At 42.8% G+C, this 18709-nt stretch overlaps 2 protein-coding genes across 3 annotated transcripts in view; both read left to right on the top strand.

Moving 5' to 3' along the window:
* The first annotated feature begins 382 nt into the window (after positions 1 to 382).
* LOC130909064 (threonine synthase-like 1) lies at positions 383 to 14302 on the top strand. Of its 2 annotated transcripts, XM_057825141.1 has the most exons (3): positions 383 to 463; positions 3206 to 4573; positions 6171 to 14302. In XM_057825141.1, exons 2-3 carry the CDS (start codon positions 3212 to 3214, stop codon positions 6978 to 6980), a joined length of 2172 nt encoding a protein of 723 aa, XP_057681124.1. In that variant the 5' UTR covers positions 383 to 463; positions 3206 to 3211; the 3' UTR covers positions 6981 to 14302. The 2 variants fall into 2 exon arrangements, with proteins under 2 accessions (XP_057681124.1, XP_057681123.1); XM_057825140.1 differs by lacking the exon at positions 383 to 463 and having other exon boundaries at positions 2962 to 4573.
* Positions 14303 to 16275: 1973 nt separating this feature from the next.
* Positions 16276 to 18709, top strand: part of gpr158a (G protein-coupled receptor 158a) — a 63379-nt gene continuing 60945 nt past the window's right edge. Inside the window, exons 1-2 of the mRNA XM_057824489.1 lie at positions 16276 to 16385; positions 16544 to 17482. Coding sequence (XP_057680472.1) covers positions 16788 to 17482 — 695 coding nt within the window. The 5' untranslated portion in view covers positions 16276 to 16385; positions 16544 to 16787. The remainder of the gene's footprint in view (positions 16386 to 16543; positions 17483 to 18709) is intronic.

Raw genomic sequence — 18709 nt, 5'->3', positions numbered from 1 at the left:
TTTTATAGATCTAATTTTCCCGAAAAGCTTTATGTCGGTAATTAGTAAAGCCTGTAGTTTTTCGGGGTTTTATTACGATTTTATAGCTCTAATTTTCCCGAAAAGCTTTATATTATAAGATTTTTGTTGTTTTAAAAGTGAATCTGACACAGAATGCGTTTTTTCATGGGATGTTTAACCTACGAATGACAATTACCACTTTCACCACAATTATCACAATTTCTACGTCAGGCTTTGTGATAATTAATCAATTATGAACACAAATACACTTTTCAGTACTCAAATACAGTACTTTCACTACAATGCAACACACACTTTACGCTCCTTTGCCTTCCGTAAATATTGTCCCTCCGGATGTCCCACCGCTGTTTTGATATGGCAATATGGCGCCGTCCGCAGCCAAGTTTGTATCGACTCCAGAGTCCGTGAAAGCATAAATATTCACTCTCGAGGGCCCGAGAAGGTAATATTTAACGTGATTATACAGTTTTAATAAGTCTTTATTTTTTAAGCGGATTGACAAAAATCACAAAGAATGGTACAAACAAAGCAAGGTAGTTGATTACTGTATTGACACTATTATCAAGTTAGGTTGGCGTGTGAACATTACTGTTTACAGTACCTTGACATATGTGTCGTAACGCAACTGCCTCATATGTTAATTAGTTCCAGCACTTAAAAAAACATTTAATAGTTTTTATTAAAGACATCTAGCACTGATTTGGCGGAGAAAGATGTGAATAAATCATACATTTGACCTAAAAAAGATGAATTTATAAAATTAAATTCAGTAGAAACTCATACACATGCACTCAAACTCGTCGGGGGGGTCAGGACCACAGAAGAAGTCGGACATCCGGGCATTTAATGACGTCACCAGCCACAACAAAGCGTCGCCATATTGAAAATGGGGCAAAAGACGAGTCACAAGCAGTTGCTCTGTCGTGCATTGTAATACAAACGCGTTGAACTTTCGTCTTATTTGCGGTCTTTTTTTCCGTCGGAATGACTAAAAGTTGCTGTGTTGCGGGTTGTCACACAAGGAAGAGTCGGGAGCCACATTTGATGTTCTTTATTCTTCCTCGTGAGTAGAAAAGGACAAGCAAATGGCTGAAAGCAATTAATCGAGGAACAGTAAAAGAAGACGGTTTCGTGGACTATTCTCGCCTGTGGGAACCTAAATCCAAGCACATTTACGATTGCAGCTGACATTTTGTTATTGGTGAGTAAACTTTAATTTTTGCCCCAATTAGCTGCTAGGATTCAATAGTATAGGCAGTGGTTATTATTACCGTAACCCGCAACTCGCAAAGCGTTATTTTTCTTTTGCCGTGAACTGCTCTGATTAGTCAATCGGTATATTATTGGCCTGGTGGGAAATGATTATTTTGCCATGACGTGTTCACGGCTAAATAACACTTGGAGGCTAATTACCGGTTACAGCAGAAATAATGACTTCGTATATACTACCAATTTTCTCAGTTCCACACAGTACATATTCCACGTAAATGATAAAGGTCAACTTACTGGGTGACTTTATGAGGTAGTTGTAGATGTTTCCAAACTCCACTGCAGGCCATTCCTATGTTTATCCAGCTATCAGCTACGACTTTGTATCGTCAGCTTTGTAAGCCAATAAACGCTAATTTTAAATTATATCGCCTCCTCGCGTCTGTCGGCAGTGACTCGTGATAATAGTAAGCCACGTTTAAGACGTTTTTAGAAAAAAAGACGCAAAACACACCTGAAATATATGAATTTCAGATGTTTGTCTATGTCTATGGAATGTTTAGCTGTGCGTTCCCCCTTCACAAAATGGCGGCACGTTGCTAAGTGAGGTGACGTCATCTTGACATCACGCCGACTTCCTCCATAGGGGCCCCTGAATGACCCTTAATTTTATTTTACTTTACATTCACGTATTTCTTTTTTATTTAAATCATTGTCTGGTTAAATATTGTGTTCTACTCAATATATACTTAAAACTTTAACATATTAAATATTTCAAATATATATTTTTTCCTTTATTTGAGTGCGCTCTGGCTACACTACGTACGTGCCCTGAAGCGGGAAATTAAAATCGTTCATTGTTACAAACGCTAAACATGGCGAGGCGTTGTCATAAATCAGGTGCACAGAAAAGAAAAGAAAAAGAGATGAAGATCATAGAGGTGAACGAGAAAAAATGATGTTTTTAAAAGGGGGACAAGAAGCCAGAGAATTAGGGCAAGCGTTGGCTGTGGACGGGGATTTCAGTAAGTGAACAACAGCCGCTAACACTGAACGGTTGTTTACATTCGCGATCACCGTGATCAAAGCCCGATTCGAGTCTGTCACCGGCCGCTTGTAGCGGTATGACATGACATGCTGCTTGCGTTGAGCCAAGGAGAGAGAAGATGATGAGACATCAGGGATATATGTTAGTCTGTGGGGAGCAAGTGCGCGAGGATGAACAGACTCGGGTCCAGCGGCTGGATTTATCTTGGGTTTACAACCCATTGTTTATTATAGCAAATGCTTATACGAATCCATCACCGAAACAGCACAAACGAGCAGCAGTGGAACAGCAGAGGAGCCATCAGGCAGCCCACAGTCACAGCTGAGGAGGGGACTGGCTTAACAACCTAGCCATGTTCTTCATTGATCATGAGCTTGCTCAAAAACTGGATTTCACTGATGTTATAAATGACTTTTCTGTCAAAAAATCTAGGCACATAACTGTTTGAGGCCTTGATAACCCCAGGGATGTGGAATGGGCAGGCACAGGAGTTTAGTTATGCTGTTTTGTTGCTTAGCATGCAGGCATAGCACTCTCAGTTGTATTGTTTTGTAGCCTACATGGGACAATAGATGGAAACTGTTTGTTTATATTGTGTCACATCATATTACGGTCTGTTAAATTTAACTGTCCATCTCAAATCAAATAATTTGAAAATGTACACTGTCATTGCTTGAAAAGGCGTTAAAAGTACTGCGTATGTTGTCGTGACAAGCCGGTGGCAGGGGTGGGGTGGGGGGCCCCATAATGGTCTCTTGTCCCCGGGCCCCTGCAAGTCTTTTGACAGCCTGTTGCATGCCCTGACTGTAGTACTTGTGCATTTGAAGTGGCGAAGTGAACTCTAATAACTCACAATTTGATGCAGTCAAGTTAACTTTGTTTGGTGAGCTGAAACTTCTTGAAAACTTAATGATTCTGTCATTTCAGTTCAACATGGCTTTACTCAGATCCAGGCCGCTTGCTCAAAGAGCATTCAGATGCAGCCTGGCTCTAAAATCATGGCTATCAACACACACCTCCACTGCTGGCTATCTCAAAGGGAAGAACATTCTAATCATGGGTGCACCTGGAGCCGGGAAGACCACCGTGGGCCGGATCGTAGCCCACAAACTGGGTCTTCCGGCCGTTGATGTGGACGACGACGTTTTGGAGACCACGTGGAAGATGCCCGTCGCCGCTAAGCTAGCTGCCGTTGGCGGTGAGCGTTTTCTCCAAGAGGAAGGCCAGGTTTTGTGTAACTTCTCGGCTTCCGGATGCGTGGTTTCCTTGACAGGCTCCAACCCGCTTCACCCCGAGGCCATGCGGCACGTCAAACAAAGCGGCACTGTGGTCTATCTTGACGTGGACGGTGGTGACATTCTGCAGAGGCTCCACAGGATGAAGGTGGACAGGATTGTTGGACAAGAGGCGGGGCAGTCATTTTCAGACATCTTAAAGTACAGGAAGCAGTTTTATGAGCAGTGGTTGGACATTCGCGTGCTGTGCGGTCGAGGGGACACGCCGGAGGAAATGGCCGAGAAGGTTCTACAGGCTGTGGAGAGATTTTACAATCTCACCGCAGAGACCTTCGTGTCCACCAGAGCTGACGGAGAAGAACGGAAAACGTATTTCAGTGACGTGGTGGTGGAGGGTCTTGCTCCAGATGGCGGTCTTTACGTACCAAAGAACGGGTTCTCAAAGATAGCTCCACGCGAATGGCTGAGGCTAGTTGATATGTCTTATCCAGAGCGAGCGTTGGTGTTACTGGAGAAGTGCATCCACCCGTTGGAAGTATCTGCTGTGGATTTGAGAGAAATGGTCTCCAAGGCGTACGGCTCCAGTTTTTCTAACGAGGATGTTGTGCCTGTCAAACGCCTGATGGACGATATGTACATTCAAGAGCTGTTTCACGGTCCCACCGCGTCCTTCAAAGATCTAGCCTTGCAGTTGATGCCCCAACTCTTCGCCTACTGCTTGCCACCCATGTGCAACTACTTGATCCTGGTCGCCACCTCCGGAGACACGGGCAGCGCCGTTCTCAGCGGCTTCGGCCGTCTACGAGACGAAGATAGACGAAAGACGGCCGTGCTGGTCTTCTTCCCGGAGGACGGCGTCAGTCGCATCCAGAAACTGCAGATGACCAGCTTGAGCAGGAGCCACGCCAAGGCCGTTAGCGTACGCTCCGACTTTGACTTCTGCCAGAGGAGCATCAAGAGGATGTTCGGCGAGGCGGGACTGACGGGACACCTCGCGGTGGAGTTCGGCACTGTTCTAAGCACCGCTAATTCCATCAATTGGGCGCGTTTACTACCACAGGTGAGTCTGTCACTTGGAAGATTTAGCAAAGTGGGCAAACTGTCGCGCAGAGATTCTGCAACTAATTTTCAGGGGTGGCCGACCGTTGTCCACTGATTTGAATCAGATCGAATAGCTGTTCAAGCCATTCAGGAATAGCAATATCCCCGATAGGATCACGTGTTCGGAAATTTTCAAATTTCGGAATCTGGTGAAAATTTGTCTTTCTGGTCATTAGTAACAGCTAGCTAAAAAGCTAGCTTCTACTCGTGAGGAAATGCTAACATTAGTAAAGATTTGCAAGCCTTTGACCCGCAACCCCTTTACTGTGATTATAGCGAGCTAATCCAGCCTTTGATACTGTTTGTTTACTCAATATTGAGCAGACAATCAGAGAAGTGAAGGCTTATTCTTGAAAGATTTTGCGAGACACAGCGAAAACCAAAATGGATTTTGTCATGTGGCATTTTTTTTGCCTTGTGGCAATATGGATTTTGCCATGTGACATTCTTTCTTTGCCATGTGGCATTTTTTGCCATGTGACAATATTGATTTTGCCATGTGGCATTTTTTTTGCCATGTGGCAAAATGTATTTTGACCTGTAGCATTTTTTTGCCATGTGGCAAAGTGGATTTTGCCATGTGCCGTTTTTTCTTTGCCATGTGGCAAAATTGATTTTACAATGTGGCATTTTTTCCCATGTGGCAAAATTGATCTTGCCATGTGGCATTTTTTCTTTGCCATGTGGCATTTTTTTGCCATGTGGCAAAATGGATTTTGCCATGTGGCCTTTTTTTGCCATGTGGCAAAATGGATTTTGCCATGTGGCATTTTTTTTACCATGTGGTAAAATGGATTTTGCCATGTGGCATTTTTTTTACCATGTGGCAAAATATATTTTGACATGTGGCGAAATGGATTTTGGTTTGTGGCATTTTTTTTTTACTATGTGGCAAATGTATTTTGACATGTGGCCTTTTTTTGGTATGTGGCGAAATGGATTTGGTTTGTGGCATTTACTATTTTTTTGGTATGTGGCATTTTTTCAGACCATGCACGTCCATGCCATTGAAGGCTATGCACGTCCGAATTTTCCATTTATTTTAAACTGCAGAAAAACATGTGTGGCTGTGATTTTTGACCATCCACTTACCATTACAGCGCATTGACATTCAACCAAGTCAGGCTATGCCATCGATCTATGCACGTCCAAATATTCCATAAAAACAAACAGAAAAACAAACAAACAAACCAAAATCCATTTTGCAACATGGCAAAAAAAATCCACATGTCAAAATACATTTTGTCACATGGCAAAATCAATATGGCCACAAAGCAAAAAAAATGCCTCATGGTAAAGAAAAAATGCCACATGGCAAAATCTAGTTTGCCACCTGGCAAAAAAAAAAAAAACCACATGGTTAAAAAAAATGCCACATGGTAAAATCAATTTTGCCACGTGGCAAAAAAATGCCACATGGCAAAAAAAAAAAAGCCACATGGCAAAATCTATTTTGCCACATGGCAAATACCACTTTTGGTTCTCAGCCCTGCTGGATTTGGAAGCCGTGCTATTCTCCAATTCTGAAATAACCCAACGATTCCTTCCTCCTGTAGGTGGTTTACCACTCCGCCACCTATCTCAACCTGTGCCGTAGTGGCGCGATCCAGTTCGGAGATCCCGTGGACCTCTGCATCCCGACCGGTAACTTTGGCAACGCCATGTCCGCCGTCTACGCTAAGCAAATGGGCGTCCCTATCCGGAAAGTCATCTGCGCGTCCAACTGCAACCGGGCCGTGTCGGACTTTATCAACACGGGCGAGTACGACCTCCGTGAACGTCGACTGATGCCCAGCTGCTCCCCGGCCATCGACATCTTGAAATCTTCCAACCTGGAGAGGTTCGTTCATCACGTTTCGGGCGGTGACGGCGCCCTCGTCAAGGACATGTTTTCGAGTTTAGATGCGCGGCGGCGCTTTACTCTCCCGGATTCACTGCTTGGCAGGATGCGACGTGACGTCCGGGCCGGCTGGTGCTCGGAACAAGACTGTCTGGCCGCCATATACCACGTTCATGCTCGATCCGGATACATCTTGGACACGCACGCGGCCGTAGCTAAAGTCGTAGCGGACAGGCAGCGGGATCGCACTTGCCCCGTGGTCATTAGCGCCACTGCTCATTACGGTAAATTTGCGCCTGCCGTGTTTGAAGCTTTACGAGTGGAGAACATTCCGGACAATCCTTTGGAACAGCTGAAAAGGCTGGATTTTGCTGCATCCAAACCGGAAAAGCACCAGAAACTGATGGAGTGCCTGAAAAACAGAAATGGACGAGAACATGCAGTCTGTGAAGCTGATTACAGTGTTTTGGTAGAACATGTGGAGGCCATGATAGAGGAATCCTTCCTTAAAGTCATGGAGACATGACCAGAACCACTGAAGTTGTACCTGTACAGTAGGGCTGGCACAAAGGAATATTGTGATAGTTGACTAATTGCCAAATATTTTCATTTTTGATTATGCTGACTCACGTACACTGCTGACCAAAAGTATTGTTCCCCCCGCAATTCTGTCACATAATGCCCAATTTCCCCCAGAAAATGATTGCAATTACAAATGCTTTGGTCATAATATCTTCATTTATTTTGCTCACAATGATAAAACACGAAGGAAAATGGGGGGAAAAAAAAAAAATCATGATCATTTTATTGTAGGGCTACAGCTATCGATTATTTGAGTAGTCGATTAATCGATGAACCAGTTTGTCGAATAATCGAGTAATCGAATAAGAAACATGAAAAATTAAAATACCTGAGCTGAGACTCAAACGGTATAAAAAATAATTAAATAAGGATCTATGTTTAACAAAAGAACAATTGGCTAACTTACATAGCAAAAGTCCGCTAGCTTAAACGCTATAAAACGCTAACTTTTTTTTTTTTTTTTTTTAACAATGCTCTTAACAAATGGTTCAGACACATATTTCCACAAAAACAGCTAAATATACTGATAAACTAAATTATGAATGCATTTAAAAAAAACATTAACTCAAACAAAAACTTAGCTTATGTTGGTCTTAACATGGAGCAGCTGGATTCACCAATGTAAAATGAGGCAGACTAGAGGGCAGTGTATCCACTCAAATCAATAAAACTGAATGCAAACACTTTCAAAATAAACCATTACAACGCCACAATAATCAAACGAATACTCGAATCAACAAAATTTAGAATTTTTTTTCCCCAATTGAATACTCGAGTTAATCGATTAATCGTTGCAGCACTATTTTACTCAAAACTCCAAAAATGAGCCGGGCAAAAGTATTGGCACCCTCAGCCTAATACTTGGTAGCACAACCTTCAGACAAAATAACTGCGAACAACCGCTTCCGGTATCCATCAATGAGTTTCTTACAATGCTCTGCTGGAATTACAAATTGGACCTCCTGCTGCTAATACCCACCATCAGTCCTGCTGCATCTATAGCCTGTCCGTCCTGGGAGTGGATCTCTCCTGACTGTGGTTCTCCCCAAGGTTTCTCATTTTTCCCAAAGGGTTTTTGGAGTTTTTTCCTTCCCGACGTGGAGGGTCTAAGGATGGGGGTTGCCCAGGACTTGAACTTTATTCATTCATCTACTGTTTCTGACTGTGTATCATATTGCCTCTGCAAAGCCTTTTGAGACAACCTTGTTGTTATATAGGGCTATACAAATAAAATTGAATTGAATTGGAATTTTAGACCATTCTTCTTTGGCCAACTGCTCCAGGTCTCTGAGATTTGAAGGGTACCATTTTCAGATCTCTCCACAGGTGTTCTATGGGATTCAGGTCTGGCCACTTTAGAAGTCTCCAGTGCTTTCTCTCAGACCATTTCTAGTGCTTTTGAAGTGTGTTTTGGGTCATTGTCCTGCTGGAAGAACCATGACCTCTAAGGGAGACCCAGCTTTGTCACACTGGGCCCTACGTTATGCTGCAAAATCTGTTAGTAGTCTTCATAATGCCATGCACACGGTCAAGCATTCCAGTGCCAGAGGTAGCAAAGCAACCCCAAAACATCAGGGAACCTCCGCCATGTTTGACTGTGAGGACCGTGTTCTTTTCTTTGAAGGCCTCGTTTTTTGTTTTTTTTTTTTGGTTTGTTTTGGCAAATCCAGCCTGGCTTTTTTATGTCGCTGGGTCAGAAGTGGGGTCTTCCTTGTTATCCCACCATAGGTTGATACTGTCGTCCCCTCGTACTACGAGACAGCTTGAACTTGTTTGGATGTTAGTCGAGGTTCTTTATCCATAATCTGCACAATCTTTCGTTGAAATCTCTAGTCAATTTTTCTTTTCTGTCAACATCTAGGGAGGTTAGCCACAGTGCCGTGGGCTTTACAATTATTGATGACAGTGCGAACAGTAGACACAGGAACATTCAGGTCTTTGGAGATTTGCCCATGCTTCCTCACAATTTTGCTTCTCAAGTCCTCAGACAGTTCTTTGGTCTTCTTTCCTTTCTCCATGCTCAATGTGGTACACACAAGAACACAGCACAAAGGTTGAGTCAACTTTAATCCATTTTAACTGGCTGCAAGTGTGAGTTAGTTCTTGCCACCACCTGTTACGTGCCACAGGTAAGTAACAGGTGCTGTCAATTACACAAATTAGAGAAGCAGCACATGATTTTTCAAATGGTGCCAATACTTTTGTCCGGCCCATTTTTGGAGTTATGTATGTTTTTTTTCCATTCTGTGGAAACATTTGTAATTGCAATCATTTTCTGGGAGAAATTGAGCATTATCTGACAGAATTGCAGGGGTGCCATTACTTTTCGGCCAACAGTGTAGACTCACCAAAATACTAATATCCAAAGTTTGGGATGATTTCCTACTTCAACAAAAAAGAAGACAAAGCTCAATTGTTGTACCTCATTAGATTGTGTACCTAATAAAGTGTCCATGGAGAGCATAAAGTGCGCCCGGTCCCATCGGCACTTTGCTGTTTCGACAAATGTGAAATCGAGCGTTACATAATGACGCTTAGGCAGGGGGTGCGTACTGTGCTTGGGGGTGTACATTTTTGCCCCCCTCAGCAAGAATCCTATCTGTTTGCCTGTAGGGGGGCGCGGGGGTGAGTCATTTAAAACCAGGTGCTGCCTCAGCAGCCGCCGCCGGAGGACGTGGCAAAATAAGTTTTAGGACTGCTTGTGACTGCACTTGCGGTAAAGCTCACGCCGCCTCATCTATGATGTATTTTATTAAGTCCGAGGACGTTGTCTGTCGAGATGGAACTCGACAGACGAACGCCTTTGCGATATTGTCTAGTGAAGAGAAGCTGCCGGCTGTTGCTCGGCGTCATGGCGACAAACGTCTGAGTTGAAGCCCGTCCTTGGTTGACCAAGAAATCTGGAATTACAGAGTTTCTGTCAAGAGTTTTGGTAGTCAAGAACGAAACTGAAAAGGAGATCAAGACCCTGTTTATTTGGAATTGAGTCTTAGACCAGACCAAGACTTTTAGAATTGGTTCTTTGGAGAACGAGACCAAGACTGAGTCTTTTGGGACTTGAGACCAGACAAAACCTTCAAAATTTGTCTTGAACCAAGACTGAGATTGAAACCAAGACTAGGTTGTTTTGGGAATCAAGTCCGAGTTCCGACCAAAGGGATCAAAATTTGTCTCCAACCAAGACGGGTCCTGATGATTTTGCTGAAATCTACAATTCATGTTGAGATTAGTTTTACCGAAGCTGGTCCTTGGTTGACAAAAAATCTGGAATTATTGAGATAATGTCAAGAATTTTGGTAGTCAAGAACCAAACTGAGGAGATCAAGACTGTCTTTATTGGGAATTCAGTCCTAGATCGGACTAAGACCGTTAAAATTGAGTCTCTGGAGACAGATACAAAAAAAGAACGAGACCAAGACTTGAGTCTTTTGGGACTCCAGACTAGGCAAGACCTTCAAAAGTGTGTCTTGGACCAAAACTGAGATTAAAACCCAGACTAGGGGGAATCGAGTCCTGAGTTCAGACCAGGAGGATCAAAATTTATCTTGAACCAAGATTGGTCCTGATTATTTTGTGGAAATTTGCAATTCATGTTGAGATTAGTTTTACAGGAGCTGGTCCTTGGTTGACCAAAAAATCCGGAATTATTGAGGTAATGTCAAGAGTTTTGTTAGTCAGGAATGAAACCGAAAAGGAGATTAAGACTGTGTTAATGGGAGTTGAGTCCGAGATCAGACCAAGACCTTTAAAATTGAGTCCTTGGAGAACGAGACCAAGACTGAGTCTTTTGGGACTCGAGACCAGACAAAACCTTCAAAATGTGTCTTGAACCAAGACTGAGATTGAAACCAAGACTAGGTTTTTTTGGGAATCAGGTCTGAGTTCCGACCAAGACGGATCAAAATTTGTCTCCAACCAAGACCGGTCCTGATTATTTTGCGGAAATGTGCAATTCATGTTGACATTAGTTTTACTGAAGCAGGTCCTTGGTTGACCCAAAAATTGGGAATCATTGAGATTACCTCAAGACTTTTGGTCATCAAAACGAAACTGAAAAGGAGATCAAGACTGTTTTTATTGGGAATCGAGTCCTAGATCAGACCAAGCCCTTTAAAATTGAGTCTCTGGAGACCGAGACGAAAAAAACGAGACCAAGACTTGAGTCGTTTAGGACTCCAGACCAGGCAAGACCTTCAAAATGTATCTTGAACCAAAACTGAAGTTAAAACCAAGACTAGGTCTTTTGGGAATCAAGTCCCGAGTTCAGGCCAAGAGGATCAAAATTTGTCTCGAACCAAGACTGGTCTTGAATATTTTGCAGAAATCTGCAATTCATGTTGACATTAGTTTTACTGAAGCTCGTCCTTGGTTGACCCAAAAATTCGGAATCATTGAGATTACCGCAAGGCTTTTGGTTGTCAGAACGAAACTGAAAAGGAGATCAAGACTGTGTTTATTGGGAATCGAGTCCTAGATCAGACCAAGACCTTTAAAATTGAGTCTCTGGAGACCGGGACAAAAAAAAAAATGAGACCAAGACTTGAGTCATTTGTGACTCGAGACCAGACAAGACCTTCAAAATGTGTCTTGAACCAAGACTAGGTCTTTTAGGAATCAAGTCCCGAGTTCAGACCAAGAGGATCAAAATTTGTCTCGAATCAGGACCGGTCCAGGTTATTTTGCTGAAATCTGCAATTCATGTTGAGAATAGTTTTGCCAAGCCGGATGTCAAGATTGAGGTCGTTAACTCGTTCTGGCACTAGCTGGAAGCCATCAAATGAAAAAAGTAGGGCTGTCAAACGATTAAAATTTTTAATCGAGTTAATCACAGCTTAAAAATTAATTAATCGTAATTAATCGCAATTCAAACCATCTATAAAATATGCTATATTTTCCTGTAAATTATTGTTGGAATGGAAAGATAAGACACAAGATGGATATATACATTCAACATACGGTACATAAGTACTGTATTTGTGTATTATAACAATAAATCAACAAGATGGTATTAACATTATTAACATTCTGTTAAAGCGATCCATGGATAGAAAGACTTGTAGTTCTTAAAAGACGAATATTAGTACAAGTTATAGAAATTTTATATTAAAACCCCTCTTAATGTTTTCGTTTTAATAAAATTTGTAAAATTTTCAATAAAAAAATAAACTAGTAGCCCGCCGTTGTTGATGTCAATAATTACACAATGCACATGGGTGCTTAAGCCCATAAAATCAGTCGCACCCAAGCGCCAGCAGAGGGCGACAAAACTCCCAAAAACACAAGTAACAAGTGGACATTGCACTTTGCTGTCATTTTAATCTGTTTGAGCGGGGCATATGCGTTAATTGCGTCAAATATTTTAACGTGATTAATTTAAAAAATTAATTACCGCCCGTTACTGCGATAAATTTAACAGCCCTAGAAAAAACTGAAATGAAATCTAATTTAGATCAATGAAAACTTGAAAAACTAAATGAATACAAATTGTAACAACCACCGCTAGTGGCCCAAGAATGATCGTGGAAAAAACTGCTTTTTTCATCAAAATACAGGTCAAGTCAGTAAGTTTCCACTCTGTTTCTTGTGAGTAAGCCGGATGTCCGTCTCCGGATCGTCTGAGGATAATGTATTCGCCGCGCTTTCCAAGTGGCAGCGCGTGAACACTTGACGAGCCAGATGGCTGGCACTGGCAGAGAAGGTGCGATGCGCGCCATCAATCAGGCTGATGTTTCGCCGGATGCCGAATATTTACATCATACGAATCCGTGCTATCTCGGCGTACAGACTGTTGGCTTTTATGAGCGCCGGTGTCATCGTCAAGCCAGGGCCGTTAATGGAACGGACAAGCGTTATATCGTCCAAAACTAGCCGCTTGAATGTGAATTACGAGCGCCGTCGGAGCTAATTGCGATTTTAACAGATCGATATTTCCTAATGAACGGCCCCTCCCGCGGTCTGCTGCCGCAGATGTCGGAGGGACGCGCGCGCCACCCGGTCGCTCCCTCCGTCACGCCTGTCAGCACCCTGGACGGCCGCCCCGGCCTGCGGAAGACGTGGGGGCCGCACACCGTGACAAGCAAACGGGGGGGATGGAAGCCAGGATCCAATTGGGCGGGGAAGAAATTGAAATCTTTTTGAAATGCTGCATGTTAAAGACGGTTGCTTATAGTATTTACACTGCTGGCCAAAAGTGTTGGCACCCCTGCAATTCTGTCAGATAATGCTCAATTTCTCCCAGAAAAGGATTGCAACTACAAATGCTTAGGTAGTAACAAATTCATTTATTTTGCTTGCAATGAAAAAAAAAAAACACAAAAGCGAGTGAAAAAGAAAAATTATTGAACAAGACTGCGTTTAAAAAAACTGACACTGAAAGTAAAATGAAGAATAGGTGCGCTTTCAGAGCTACACAATAAAAACTGTCATGCCTTTAAGTCCTGTCACGTTGGTGCCCTAGTGTGTCTTGTCATTGCCATTTCACCTGTTTTGGCCTGCTTCTTGTGTCTTGACCCATCTGCTTCCTCTCGTGTCACCCACCTGTGCCCCATTGTCTCGTTACCTTGTCTGTGTATTTAAGCTCCGACTTTCTGTTCAGTCCTGCTTGCGTCATTGTCGTTTGCTGTCAATCCATGTGTCTTTTTGCGTGTTGGATGTCATTTTCCAAGCCCTCACGTTGATTCTTCCCAAAGTAAGTTTTTGATTTCTGGTTTTGTTTGATCTCCCCTGGCCTTTTGTTTGTACTTTGTGTTTTTGTTCAGTATCATTAAACCATTTTAAGAAATACCAGTTAAGAACACCGGGGCTGTTGTATGGATGCTATATACTGTATAATCATCTTCTTGGCTTTCTCCACTTTCTAATCATTTATCTCCTACTCACCTTTTAGGTAGTGGTCTTTCCCTTATCGTGGACTGATTATTATCACTGTACTATTATGACTATCCACTGAGGATAATCACTGATGATAATCATAGCTCAGAACTCAGCTCCTGTACTCATCTGCATAAAGTGAGAAATACAGCTGATGCTCCAGAAGGAAGTCACCCTAAAGAGAGCGGTAACAAGATTGCACACTTAACTCTAGTAGGACCTTCACAATGCATTTCAGACTAACTAGCTAGCAGCAGCGAAGTAGCAGCGTTATTTTAGAGCTGTGATGTAACTTTTGACCGCAAAACAACAAAGGTAAGATGTGCAGGGCCGAGAACCAAAAGTGGTATTTGCCATGTGCCAAAGGAATTTTGACATGTGGGATTTTATTTTGGTTTGTCGCATTTTTTGGGGGGTGGGGCGTATGTGGCATTTTTGGGGGGGTGTATATCAGTTTTGAAGGCCATGCACGTCCATGCCATTGTCGGCTATGCACGTCCAAATTTTCCATTCATTTTAAATGGCAGAAAAACGTGTGGGGCTCTGATTTTTGACCATACACCTAGCATTACAGCACATTGACATTCACCTGGCAACCAAGTCAGGCTATGCCATTGACGGCTATGCACATCCAAATTTTCCAAAATCCAAATCCATTTTGCCACATGCGAAAAAAAAATGCCACATGTCAATATCCATTTTGCCACATGGCAAAAAAATATGCCACATGACAAAATCTATTTTGCCATATGGCAAAAAAAAGCCTCATGGTAAAATCCATTTTGCAACATGGCCCAAAAAAATGCCACATGGCAAAAAAAATGCTACATGGCAAGAAATACCACATGGCAAGATCAATTTTGCCACATGGTAAAAAAATGCCACATGGTAAAATCCAATTTGCCACATGGCAAAAAAAAGCCTCATGGTAAAATCCATTTTTCAACATGGCCCAAAAAAATGCCACATGGCACAAAAAAAAAATGCTACATGGCAAAAAAAATGCCACATGGCAAAAAAATGCTCATGGCAAAATCTATTTTTCCATATGGCAAATGAAATGCCACCTGGCAAAAAATACCACATGGCATATCAATTTTGCCACATGGTAAAATCCATTTTGCAACATAGCAAAAAAAATGCCACATGGCAAAATCCATTTTGCCACATGGCAAAAGAAATGCCACCTGGCAAAAAATACCACATGGCAATATCAATTTTGCCACATGGTTAAAAAAATGCCACATGATAAAATCCATTTTGCCACATGGCAAAAAAAAATGCGACATGGCAAAATCCATTTTGCCACATGGCAAAAAAATGCTTCATGGCAAAAAAATATGCCACATGGCAAAATCTATTTTGCCATATGGCAAAAAAAATGCAACATGGCAAAAAATACCACATGGCAATATCAATTTTGCCACATGGTTAAAAAAATGCCACATGATAAAATCCATTTTGCCACATGGCAAAAAAAAATGCAACATGGCAAAATCCATTTTGCCACATGGCAAAAAAATGCTTCATAGCAAAAAAATATGCCACATGGCAAAATCTATTTAGCCATATGGCAAAAAAATGCAACATGGCAAAAAAATCCCACATGGCAAAATCTATTTTGCCACATGGCAAAAAATGCTTCATGGCAAAAAAATATGCCACATGGCAAAATCTATTTTGCCATATGGCAAAAAAAATGCAACATGGCAAAAAATACCACATGGCAATATCAATTTTGCCACATGGTTAAAAAAATGCCACATGATAAAATCCATTTTGCCACATGGCAAAAAAAAAATGCAACATGGCAAAATCCATTTTGCCACATGGCAAAAAAATGCTTCATAGCAAAAAAATATGCCACATGGCAAAATCTATTTTGCCATATGGCAAAAAAATGCAACATGGCAAAAAAATCCCACATGGCAAAATCTATTTTGCCACATGGCAAAAAATGCTACATGGCAAAAAAAATATGCCACATGGCAAAATCTATTTTGCCACATGACAAAAAAAAAAAAAAATGCCGCATAGTAGAATCCATTTTGCCACATGGAAAAAAAATGCCACATGGCAAAATCCATTTTGCCTCATGGCAAAAAAAATGCCACATGGCAAAAAATGCCACATGGCAAAATCCATTTTGCCACATGGCAAAAAAATGCCACATGGCAAAATCCATTTTGCCACATGGCAAATACCATTTTTGGTTCTCGCTGTCTCTCCGTCTATCACCGCCAATGGCAGCCAATGAGATAAAATTGTAATGATTATACGATTGCTGTCGTCATTTCTTCTGTGTTGTCGTTTTCTCGGGTCTCCTCCTCCAGCATCAGCACCTTCTTCACTCCCCCCCCCCCTTTCGTGATTGACACCTGCGTCGACCATCCACGCTGGAAGTCAGCGGTTCTCCCGGCCCACGAACCCCAATGAGAGCGCTCGGAAGCCGGGCTTAAGGAGCGTCCTGCTCCCGCTGGTGAGTCTCCCACTCCCAGTCCGCTTTAATGCCTCGTTGCGGTCGGAAGAGGGCGAAGTGCCTCTGACGCTCCCATCTGGCTCGCCGCCTGCAGAAAATATATAAATATAACAATAACCTGCTCCTCCTTCTTCCTCCTCCTCCTGGTTTGGCTTCAGCGTGCAGCGCCGCAAACAGACATCTTCCATCCTCCGCAGAGACGAAGAGAACGAGGGGTTTCCTTGAGTGTTTTTTTTTTTTTAATTTGGGGGGGAAAAATAGACGAAGGAAGCTTTGGAGATCCCACAAGTGGCTGAGCGATGGTTTAGCGACGCGGCCGCTCGGAATCTTCGCACGACCTGCCCGCAAAAAAAAAAAAAAAAAATCCACAACCGCAGGCGCGACCTGGAGGGAGGGAGATAGATGGAGGCTGTCCTCCGGCTGGCGTTGCTGCTGCACGTCGCCTCGGCCGTCGGAAGCGGCCAACGGGAAACCGAGTCTGACGCCGCCTCCGCCGCGGCGGCGTCCGACTTCCTGCGCACGGGCGACTCCGTAGCCCTGGAGCAGGCCAACTGCTCGCGCAGGTTTGAGCTCCCGCTGCAGCGGGGAAGGTCACCCGAGAGCCGGCATCGCGAGGCGCTCGACTCGGTGCTGCACGCCGCCAACTTGCTCAGCTTGGTGCTGCAAGCCAACAGGTCCAGGGAAGGAGGTGCGCGAGATGTGGAGTGGTACCACGCGCTGGTGAGGAGTCTCCTTCTGGGGGAGCGGAAAATCCACCGGGCCGTGGTCAGCTTCTCCTCAAACGGGCCGGGAGTGCACCTTCAGGCCACTAGAACCGGAGAGGAGATTGTGCTCCAGGACCTGCGCGACCGGACCTGGGATCACGGCGAGCGGCACCACGGCGTGAAGCACAAGAAGTTCGGCTTCCGCAACAAGGCGCCGAACCGGGATCCGGACGACGACCCGAGAAGATGGGAAAGTTTCATCCCGGACGGGACGCACGTCAAGTGGTCGGCGCCCTACCTGGAGTGCCGCGACGGGAACTACGTGCCCAGGTGGTCGGTCACGCTGTCGGCGGCTTTCTACGGGCTCGGGCCAAATTTGGTGCCGGAATTCAGGTAAGAACACACCAACTTTTTGCATCAGTTTTAGGTTCTACCACTTGTGAGTTCTGTAGTTTTTGTTTCATGTTCGATTCCCATTAGATTAGTCGGCCATTTTTTCCCACGTGAATACTCTCAATTTGACTTTAGCAACCTTTCTTGATACCTGACTTGACCTTATGCCCCATGCATAGAACTGAAAGGTCAGCTTTATGACAACAAACAATCAAAAATTCTTGTCAAGAATAGATCCAGCATAACATTGATGGGTGTCAAACTCAACTTTGTCATGGGCAAGCCCGTCGAAGGGGGGGGGCTCAGGACCATAGGGTTCCCTGAATGACTCTTAATATATTTTACTTCACATTCACATACCGTATTGGCCTGAACATAAGACGGTATTTTTTGCATTGAAATAAGACTGAAAAAGTGGGGGCCGTCTTACATTCGCAGTCTAGACGTTATACCCATTCACGACGCTAGATGGCGCCAGATATAATTGAAGCGATGTTCTGTCATGATCGATCTCAGCTACTCTCAAGTTTAAGCAGTTTGCATTACTTTATTGCAATGTTTTTCCTTATTCAGATTTGTTTCAAGACTACAGTTAGTTACTTTGATGGTTAATGCAGTTATTGCAATTTTGTTGTTTTATCACAATAGATTGGTTTATTTACATTTCCAAAACCAGAAGCCATTCATTTACGAATGTGATTGCACTTTAGTTTACATATTTAAATGTTCAGATATTAAGATTTGGCAAAATAACGTGCCTTTTCTCTCAAATATATATATATTAGGGGTGTCAAACGATTGAAAATTTTAATCGAGTTAATTACAGCTTAAAAATTAATTAATCGTAGTTAATCGCAATTCAAACCATCTATAAAATATGCCATATTTTTCTGTAAATTGTTGTTGGAATGGAAAGATAAGATAAGATGGATATATATATTCGAAATGCGGTACATAAGGACTGTATTTGTTTATTATAAGAATAAATCAACAAGACGGCATTAACATTATTAACATTCTGTTAAAGCGATCCATGGATAGAAAAACTTGTAGTTCTTAAAAGATAAATGTTAGTACAAGTTATAGAAATTTTATATTAAAACCCCTCTTAATGTTTTCGTTTTAATAAAATTTGTAAAATTTTCAATCAAAAAATAAACTAGTAACCCGCCATTGTTGATGCCAATAATTACTTACAGCCTATAAAATCAGTCGCATCCAAGCACC

Source organism: Corythoichthys intestinalis, chromosome 20 (assembly GCF_030265065.1).
Source record: "Corythoichthys intestinalis isolate RoL2023-P3 chromosome 20, ASM3026506v1, whole genome shotgun sequence".
NCBI lineage: Eukaryota > Metazoa > Chordata > Actinopteri > Syngnathiformes > Syngnathidae > Corythoichthys > Corythoichthys intestinalis.
Note: the sequence above shows the minus strand (reverse complement) of the source record. Positions and strands in the feature narration are given on the sequence as shown.

Bases quoted from the DNA above. Each gene is read 5' to 3' on its own strand.
- LOC130909064 (XM_057825140.1), top strand. From the start codon at position 3,188: ATGATTCTGTCATTTCAGTTCAACATGGCTTTACTCAGATCCAGGCCG. The intron at 4,574-6,170 runs GTGAGTCTGTCA...TTCCTCCTGTAG, and splicing joins GGGCGCGTTTACTACCACAG to GTGGTTTACCACTCCGCCAC.